The 10150-nt window shown below is 45.3% G+C and overlaps 1 protein-coding gene across 1 annotated transcript in view; it reads right to left on the bottom strand.

Moving 5' to 3' along the window:
• Nucleotides 1-10023, bottom strand: part of NUP98 (nucleoporin 98 and 96 precursor) — a 72641-nt gene extending 62618 nt beyond the window's left edge. Inside the window, 6 exon segments of the mRNA XM_042458150.1 lie at nucleotides 934-1041; nucleotides 2422-2561; nucleotides 3326-3505; nucleotides 3602-3703; nucleotides 4823-4925; nucleotides 9805-10023. Coding sequence (XP_042314084.1) covers nucleotides 934-1041; nucleotides 2422-2561; nucleotides 3326-3505; nucleotides 3602-3703; nucleotides 4823-4898 — 606 coding nt within the window. The 5' untranslated portion in view covers nucleotides 4899-4925; nucleotides 9805-10023.
• Between the last annotated feature and the right edge of the window lie 127 nt (nucleotides 10024-10150).

The raw sequence follows: 10150 nt of genomic DNA on the forward strand, positions 1-10150 counted from the left end.
CTTCTTTCTGATAGTTTTAACCAAGTATGTGATACACAGACGTACAGCCCTTCTCCACTCCCTTTTGCATCACTTTCCTTCTTTGCTCTTGAAACACAGAGTACTCACACTACCATTATCGCTCCAGTCTTGTACATGTGCAAAAATAATACAAGAGAAAGGTAAAGGGACTGAGGGGCAGCCATGCAGAATCGGCATCTGCAGGCCCACAAAGAGGACCCCAACACAACACAGGAGACAAGGGAATCAGAATCAACACATCTAAAAGCAGTGATTGTGGAACCACCAAGGAACTTCCACAGACCTTCAATTTGTAACCTGGAATTTGGGGGGGGGCAGGGGTGGAGAATAAGAAGAATGTTCCTAATGTTCCAAATGAAGTGGCTTTGGGCCACTTTGCAGGCGTGCTGCAATGATGCATGTGTCCTAAGAAGCGGGAAGCTGTATGGAAACCAGATTCCAGTCCTAAGGACCAGAATGTGGCTTTAGCATGGCTTCCGGCCTCTTTGGATGGGTGCGTAATTTAAACAGCGCACCTCCAAAGTAGCCTGAGGCAGCTTCATTTGGCCTGTCAGTTTGGGCCCATAGTCTCTAAGATGCACTTAAATCTGTAGGTCATATCTATCAAAAAGGAAGGATTTTTTTTCTGCCCATCACAGCACTCCTCCTAAAGTGACCCCATTCCTCACAGTTTCCTGTGGAAAGCCTTCCAAGTAACTTCCTTTCAGGACTCCGTGTAAAACCCAATTTTTGGAGATTTTACAGAGAGTCAAAGGTGTCCCCCAATCCAGCTCTCTGATGTGTTTCTCTCTCCTAAAAGGAACCAGCCTCTGCCAGGATAAGGAAGAGATATAACTCCACTGTCTGGACCACTGGTTTCATGGCAAATGGAAAGACAATGTGTAAAACACACAAACACAGACACAGACTAACCTCCAGTGATTTGCTTTCATATTCTTTCATTGCAGTAATACACTGATGTTTGGTGCTGATGTTCGTACTGACTCCAGATTTCACCATGGTGTCAGTCCCAGTTGGCGGCTGTGAGGAAAAAAAAGGAAATAGTAATTAAGGTTTCTGCAGATCTTATTCCCACTGCCACCTACCCAAGTCCTGCAAGTAGATAATAATTGCATGGAGGACCAAAGGACTTCCTTCATAGCCCAACAAGACCATTACTGTGGCTCACACTGGAGGTTTGGATCCAGGAAATCCAAGTTCAGATTTCTGTTCAGCCATAAGCATCCCAGGTGCTTCTTGAGCAAGTCGAGAACAAAGCCACAGGCTTTTAGGAAGGAGGAGAGAATACGTATGGAGACAAAGGTCGGGGCTTTTCTTGCCTTGGTATGCAGGAGATGTGAACATTTTCTAAGTGTCCTGCAACTAAGCCACATGCTGTCCACACCAAACAGTCTGCCTCTGGTCCCGCTCAAGGCCAACATGTCTGTAAAAGTCCTTCTCTAATTGGAAGGTAACCCTTCCTGTCATTTCTTCTTCTATAATATGAGCAGCCAAGAGTTCCACCCTTAAATCTACTCATAGAATCATAGAGTTGGAGAGAAACAAGGGTATAAGACAACTCTCCCTGGTGTCAAATATATATCTTCTGCTCCCTCAACTGCTACAGAATGCTCAAGATGAACTATTCTATCCATTGTTTAAAGGGGCCTCTCTACATCCTAGCCTCTGAATAAATGTCATCCACTTCAGATTCACACTTAAAACACAGACAGTGGCCTCATACTGGACCAGGCCATTGGTACATCAGCTCAGTAGTTTCTATGTTGACTGGCTGGAGCTGGTCAGTCTCAGGAAAGAGGTCTTTCCAAGCTGTGGAGCAAGGACTGAACATGGGACTTTCTGCATACAAGCATCTGCTCTACCACTGAGCTGCGAGTCTAACCACCCACCACCACTTGACTACATATTATTCAAAAGTGAATTACAAACACACATCTTCTACATGTACATATGCACCGACTTAGATTTACACCAAGACAAAGGAGTGAATGATCAGAAGTGGAACAGCAAAGGGCATGCATCTACCTTACTAACACAAGTCATTGTAAAATTAATCTGGACTGCCTATCTATCTGTTCATGCAAGCCTGTCTACGTATCTGGCTTTCTTACATCACTAAACTTTCTCAGTCCCTGACCTGACAAAAGCATCCTATTTTCACTTATCTTTTACACTCATTAGTGACACCAACAGGACAGAACTGCGGGTCAAAGCTCAAAGAGAGCTTAACACATCTCAAGGAGAATCATGACTCGTCTTCTGCAGTCTGGCTTTCTTACATCACTTTTGCTGAAGGAAACACCCCTCATGCCTTTTGTTGGAAACAATAGCCCAAGGCCAAAGCGTAATGAAGGGCTGAATGTGTGAAAGATGGAATACATCTTCAAAAGTGGGACTCACATTGAATTTAATGGTAGTGCCAGTTGGAACAGCTGTAAAGCTAGCTGACCCAAAGAGGGAGCCAGATGTACCCCCAAAGGGGTTGGAGGTTGTGTTAGTGGTTCCAAAAAGGCCACCGCTGCTGGTACTTGTCCCAAAGTCTGCAAGGAAGGAAAGGAAAAAAAATTGAAGTCATTGCCAAAACAGAGTCACAGGAATCTGCACAGTGTATTTTTCAAACTACAGCCATCTGATGTGGCATCACGTTGGAGGTACAGCATTTCTGTTTATTTATTCAAGTTACACTCTACTGTTCACAAGTGGGACTCAAGACAACTCACAACAAGATTAGAAGAAAATGCAATTACAACACAAATTCAAACATAATTAGATTGAAAATGTTATTCTGAAAACAGTTGTACAAGACTGGATTCTGCAAATGGTTAGGTCAAGGGCAAATGCCTCTCGGTTCCTTAAGTTCTTTGACCAAGCCATGGGGTGGTGGGAAGCCTCAACAGTGACACAAGTAGTAGGCTTGGTTAAGAGGCCACACACCCAAACCTCTTGCTCCTAAAGCAGCCTGCTAATTAACTCTGGCTTTTCTCAGTACCAAAGAGGCTTAATAGTACATGCTGAAATTCTTTGGCAAACTGGAATACTAATGTGGGGGAAAATAGATTCTCTGCAGCAATAATAGCTACATCTGTCTCTTTGTAGGTTTCCTCATAAGAAACAGCTCATGAACAGGATTATCATTATTATTATTATCACTTTATTTATCAATAGCAAGTCTTATGCTTCACTCACAAGAACAGAAAAAAAGGTGAAGAATCAGTTTTAAGACTGCCGATTTTAAGTAACAATATGGCTCCTGAAGTTGTACAGAGCAAACTGCTGTAGAAATTGCAAAGGAAGCAATACTTACTACCAAAGCCCACAGGCTTGTTCTGTGCAAAGGCATTGTTTTGGGATGAGAAGAGGCCTCCTCCTGTACTTGCCGTTCCAAACAAGCCACTGGAAGTTCCTGTGGACGTCCCAAACCCAAACCCAGTGCTAGTGGAAGAGGTAGCCGGCTGGCTGAAAGTGCTTGAACCAAATAATCCTCCTGAAACCAGAGATGGCATCCAATCAGATCAGGCATGGAAAAGCATGAGGTCAGGAAAGGTATTGAGGTGTTAAGTGTAACAGTAATATTTTTTACCAGGTTTGGTCTGCGCACTCCCAAAGAGTCCTCCTGTGTTATTATTGGATCCAAATGCAGATGTCCCAAACGCTCCTCCGCTCGTGGTGCCAAAGCCAGTATCTGTAAAGTAGGAAGGGGACTTGGATAGTGAGGTCTGGAGCACAGCAGGCGTAAAATCGCTGAGCAAGTGCTTGACCTCACATGCAGGAAAAGCCACAGCTGACTCGCAGAAAGTGAGGTTGTTTCAAAGGCAAATGGAGCATGTTCTGGAAGACCACAGTGTTTGGCCCACCATGGCTCTTAGGTGATTGAAGTTCTATAAAGGCATCTGTGAGAGCCGCTCAGGCCGGAGATCAGACAAAGAAAACAACACATTTCAGAATAAATTATTCCAGAGACTCAAGGGAAGTTACAACAGATAAGGCTCAACCAGCCTTCAGATGAGAAATATTGAAACCACGGAGGAATGGGTGGTCCTCCAGATGTTATCTGACTGCAACTTCCAGCAGTCATGAGCGGCACAATCAATGATAAAAGGATCATGAGAACTTTCCACAACCCAGATTTAAACCCTCAGACAGTTCAGAGGTAGAGCTTACACTTCGCACACAGAATGCTCTGGATTCCATCCTTAACATCTCCAGTTTAAAAGAAGTGAAATATTTGTTTGTTGTAGCCAAAGAAAGCCCCCTCCTAACACTGTTCAAAAGGTAACTCTTAAACACAAAGTTCCAGAGTACAATATGCTAAAATATCACAGAACATAAAAGTCTAAACATTTTCAGAGAACCAAGTCAAATGACCAATACCCAGTCCCTCAAAGAACTAAACATATATCCATATAATCAGGGCTTTAAGGTGGTGAGGTGAAAAACCTCTGCTAGGAATCCTGAAGAGTTGCTGCCAGGCAAGAGATGATATTTGGACAGAACCAGAAAACTCTGGAAAGGCACTATTGTGCCTGAGGGCACCTATTTTGGTGCATTTCATGAAACTTTGTTTAAAGGAAGAGGCTAGCTAGCTGCAGAGGAAAACATCTGGGATTTCTAAAACAAATAAAGATGTGCATTTGAGATTGTTGACTGTGTAACAACAAGCCTCCTACCTATGGCAGTCATGTAATGTCTCAGATTCCAGACTGGTTCCCTATTCCAAAAGACTGGGTGCCGCTGGACCAGAAAGACTAACAGCAGCACCCTGTATAAGGCAGTTTCCCATATTTTATTCAGTATCACTTACTCTGACCAAAAGTTGATGTTGTCCCAAAGCCTCCGGTGTTGCCTCCGAAAGGCGTTCCAAATGATTTATTAAACATTTTGAAGTTGTTTCAAGTTTTCAAAACCTAAACAAAGATGAAAAACAAGAATATAGTAGACAAACCCAACATTGAGAAATCCTTGCTGGCATTATTTACAAAAACACCAAATAAATGCAGGCATTACAGGAGTAAAAACAAACAAAGATCATTTTTATCCCATGCCCCATGGCAGTGAAAGACCCCTCGCTGGATTCTATTATCATCTGGCCAGGCTGTCTAGGTGAGATGCGGAAGATACTGTTTCACAGAATCCTAGTCTCAGAAGGGGAGTGACATGGTCCCTATAGGGTTCCTCGGGATTTCTCTTTCTCAGGTTCTTCAAGTCATTTTAGCTCATCCATCCAAGTGAATGGTAGTCAGGCTGTTCCAGAAGGATCTATGTTTCAACTACTGAACCAGTCAGAACCAGGAAGCCTATTCATAATTGATCCAGCACAGTCAAGCACTGCTCCCATTAATGCTCCAGCACTGTCAAGTGACCTCTACAAACGAAAGCACACGTTGATCCCAAACAGGATGGCAATACAGTACCAGCGATTAGAACCAGGAAGCCTATTCATATTTTACTTGGTCACTGTTAGCTGTGTTGCCTCCCACTTCACTTCCAGGATTATTCCAACTTTAAAGCAAAGCCTTAAATATCTTAAAACTAGATTACCAGAAAGAGCGCCTTTTCTATGTGTACCTTCCTGAACCTTACCCTTTTTGGAGGACCCTACCAAGTGTTACTGTCAAATGACAAGAGGCAGTAAACATTAGGGACAAAATGTTTTTGGTGGTGGCTTCTATTAGGAATCAGTCTTCTCAGGGAAGCAAGCTCCTTCAGTTTATCTGGATGTTTCTTTTAAACAATTTGCATAGTCTGGGATTGCCAGCTTGTCAATGTGTGTGTGTGTGTGTGTGTATTTTGAGAGGGTATATGTTTTGTTATGTTGCTTTTGAATTCATCCTTTGCTATTTTATTATGTATTTCATTTTTGAAAACGTCTGTTTATTGCAAAATACCTTAATAGGTGTGTTACAGAATGGCAGTCAAACTGATGTAAAGTATTTTTAAAACTCACACATTCTACCAAGACGGAAGGAGGATTAAGAACATTTGAATGACTGTTAAGAGTTCCAAACCTAGCCATCATCTAGATGCCCAATACCACAGATAATGCAGTAATGCAACTTTGTCATATGCATCCATGTGCTCATTGTTTATATTTGATAATATATTATATGATAATCTTTCCTGAAACTTTTAGCTACAGGAAAAGAGATTTCGCCTGACAGCAAGAGCTATTCAACAGTGGAAGATGATGCTGTCTTAGAGTATGGTAGAGTCTCCTTTCTTAGAGGTTTTTAAAAAGAGGCTGAATGGCCGTCTGTCACAGGGAGGGCTTTGATTGGGAGGAGGAGGTTGGACTGGATGGCCCTTGGGGTCTCTTCCAACTCTCGGATTCTATAGGTCTATGATTTCTTGGCTACTGTAGAGCTGAAAATGTACAGAGATAATAAACTCAAATGGCTGAGAGGCTGACACAAGGCACTTATGAGGAAAGTGTGAATTGGGGGGGGGGGGTTTGCCTACCAAAAAAAGGGAAATACCGTATATACTTGTCTATAAGTCCAAAAATTTATGCCCAAAAATTGACTCGAAAATCCCAGGTCGACCTATTTACAGGTCAGTATGGTAATGTGACAGCAGCTCTTTTCTTATGTATGTTTATGACTGTATAGTAATTTTAAGCAATAAAGATCTTTTAAAATGCTTGTGTTTTCACTAAAGTATGAGTAAGCTATGGAACACACTCAAAGACATGGGATTGCCATTACTGTACATCTGACAGTCCTGAAGAGGAATCTGTCCCAAGGAGAAGAGGCCACTGTCAGAAGAGAGTAGGGGGAAACAGAGTGGTCCCCAACAGGCAAAAGGGGTCAGGCAAAGCTGCACCTCATCCCCTTCCTTGTTTAAAACATCATAAGAAAAGCAGAATTAGAATCAGAAAAAGGAAGTGTGAAGATAGGAGGAAGCGACATTAGCAACCGAAGATAATGCGGATAGTGACACCATAATATTAATTTATACGCTGAAAACATCATCAGAAAAGGCAGATTTAGAATCAGAAAAAGGAGGAGCGAAGATAGGAAGAAGCAACATTAGCAACCGAAGATAATGCGGACAATGACACCAGAACATTAGCAGAAGGCATTCAGGAATTGAAACAGTTAATAAGGAAGGTCCAAGATGAAAGCGCAAAGGCAGCTCTGATGCTGAACATAAAACAAAAAGAACGACCACAGAAGAAATACTCAAATTCAATTCAGACAATGAGGAAATTGAAATACTGTAGTAAAGAATGACCGTCTCTAGGATGAAGCCTTGACCAGAATGGAGATCAGAAGGGTAGCTGTGAAGGAGCCTGTCACCAGGGACGTAGTCGGGATTTGAGGAAGGGGGGGGGGTCCAGACTAAGTGCCACCATTATATTGGGGCTTGGGTGCAGCAGCATGCACCATTCATTTTTCTAACAGAAGGGGGGGTCCGGACTCCAAGACCCCCCCTTGGCTACGTCCCTGCGGAAAAGCTACTGAAGAGCAAAGGCATGCAACTGAGCACCAAAGTCAGAATGGTCCAGGCTACTGTATTCCCCATCATCCCCATGAATGGATGGGAGAGCTGGACAGTGGAGGAAGCAGACAGACAGAAAACCAATGCATTCAAAATGTGGTCCTTAGGATTGATCCCATGGAGAGCCAAGAAGACCAACAAATGGGTCCTTGGTCAGATCAGACCAGGGCTCTCCTTGGAAGCAAAGATGGTCAAGCGGAGACTATCGTACTTTGGCCACATCAGGAGAAGGCACAGGTCACTAGATAAACAATAATGCTAGGAAAGGAGGAGGGAGGAAGAACCATAGACCAGATGAAGAGACTCAGTTGGGGGGGGGGTCCTTATGGGGAAGGGCTTATTGCAGGATCTGGCCAAGACTGCAGTGGATGATAGGGATGCTGGGAGATCATCTCATGCATACTGTCACCATGATGCAGTTAACAACAACAAAGAAGACCCAAATATGCAGGTTCTTACTCCTGAGGCCATGGCTGTTTTGGGATTAAGATTATCCCCCGAACAGCCTCCTTCTCTATGAGCCTGACTCAACCATGAGATCATATTTTGATGTTGCATTGTATATCTCACCACCAAGAGGTCAACCTGACTCTGGCCTGGAGGCATCCACCCTCAAAAGAAAACAACTTCTACCAGGAAACAGTTGATTACAAATTCCAATCTTGGCAATGTCTAGTCAAAACAGCAGAAGCCTTGCAGCCTTGGAAAACCTGTTGGGAGCCAGAACAAGAATCGCTGGGGAATCCTGGGAACTGTAGCTCTCTCTGACAGAGAAGGCTAAATGTCTCACAGGGCTGTTAAAGCCATCTGGGCTTGTGTGTCCAGTTCTGGGCACCACAATTCAAAAAGGGTGCTGAGAAGCTGGAGCAGGCCAAAGGAGGGCCACCAAAATGACAAAGGGTCTGGCACCCATGAAGCCCTAGGGCCTAGGAGGAAAGACTCAGGGAGCTGGGGATGTTTAGCCTGGAGAAGAGGAGGGTAAGAGGGGATATGATGGCCCTGTTTAAATACTTGAAGGGATGTCTTACTGAGGATGGAGCAAGCCTGTTTTCTGCTGCTCCAGGGATGAGGACACAATGGGGCAATGGATGCAAGCTCCAGGAAAAGAGATTCCAGCTCAACATGAGGAGGAACTTTCTGAGAGTAAGAGCTGTTTGACAGTGGGACACACTCCTTCCTCCGAGTGTTAAGACCTTGGAGGTCTTCAGATGCTGGATGGCCATCTGTCAATGGGATGAAGATTGCTCCCCTTCCCCCCGTTTTGGGACGGAAGGTGGCTTTGCTGTTGTTGCTGTTGTCGTCATGCGCCTGCAAGTTACACAAAAATAAAGAGTCCAACTACAAAGAAGGATAATTATACTATCAGCAAAACTAAAAGCAGCCTAAAGATAGGTCTGTTGCGAGGGAACTAAGGGTCCAAAACACACTGCAGGAATAGTCCAGTTTGAGACCGCTTGAACTGCCCTGGCTCAGCACTAGAGAACTCTGGGAAGTGTAGTCTCTGTCTGAGAGCTCTAGTGCCACAATAAACTACAACTCCCAGCATTCCCTAGCATTGAGCCAGGGCTGCTAAAGAGGCCTCAGAGCGGAATATTCCTGCAGTGTGTTCTGGGCCTGGAAGAGAGATTTTGTGGACTCTGCCCTATTTCACTCTTAAAAGGGGGCTGGTCAACATAAATATTGAATGTTTTGTATATTGTAAGTCTAATACACAGCAAGCCATAGAGGCCCAATTGGGGGGGGGGGCTGCTCAGCCGCTCCGTTCGGTCGGTCCTCACTGCCGTCACAACTGGAACTGCCTTTCATTCTTTTCAGGGGGGGCAATGGGGATCCTATAGATGTACTGCATGTTTGTTAACAAAAAGCGGGGTGTAGATCGATTATTATTATTATTATTATTGTTACTATTATAAACGTGGCCCCTGCCTGCTGTTGCATTTTGGGATCTGTAGTCCAGTGAGGCTTAAGAGCTCTATGCCTGAACTACAACTCCCAGAATGCAACAGGGGGCTCATGGGACAAGGCCCTTCCGTTTGAAACTTACTCCCTCGGATCCGAGTTCGATTGAATTGAAAGAGACGCGGGTTCTATTATAACGCGTTTTGTGCGCCTTGCCGGTCGGTCTCCCACCCAAGGCCTCGCCAGGGCCGGCCCTGCTCAGCTCCCTCAATTAGGAGATCCAGGCTCCCTTGAACCCTGAGCAGCTGGGCCCCGACCTCCTCCTCCTCCTCCGCCGCCGCCGCCGCCGCCGTTTCCCGCCTCCCTTCCTCCCGACGCGGCCTTTACCGGCTTCTCGGGCCTGCGCTGGGCCTGGAGGCGGAGTGCGGCCCGGCTGGGCCCCGCTCCTCGCGCACCACGAAGCGAAGGCAGCAGCGTCGGCGGCGGCGGAACTTCTAGAGCAGCGACGCCTCAAACGACGACGACGACGTTCTCCTCACGCGAGAGGTCCACACCGGGCCGAAGCGGGGCGCAAAGTGCGTCACACACGCAAACACGCACGCTCCCAAGACGGACGCATGCGCACTACCCTCCCCCGCCCCCTCGTCGGGGCCTCTCATTGGCTGGGAGCACTTCCTGCCTCCCTGACGAAGAAAGCCATTGGTCCAGAACTCCGCGTTCTTCTCCTACTGGT

Source organism: Sceloporus undulatus, chromosome 3 (genome assembly GCF_019175285.1).
Source record: "Sceloporus undulatus isolate JIND9_A2432 ecotype Alabama chromosome 3, SceUnd_v1.1, whole genome shotgun sequence".
Lineage (NCBI taxonomy): Eukaryota > Metazoa > Chordata > Lepidosauria > Squamata > Phrynosomatidae > Sceloporus > Sceloporus undulatus.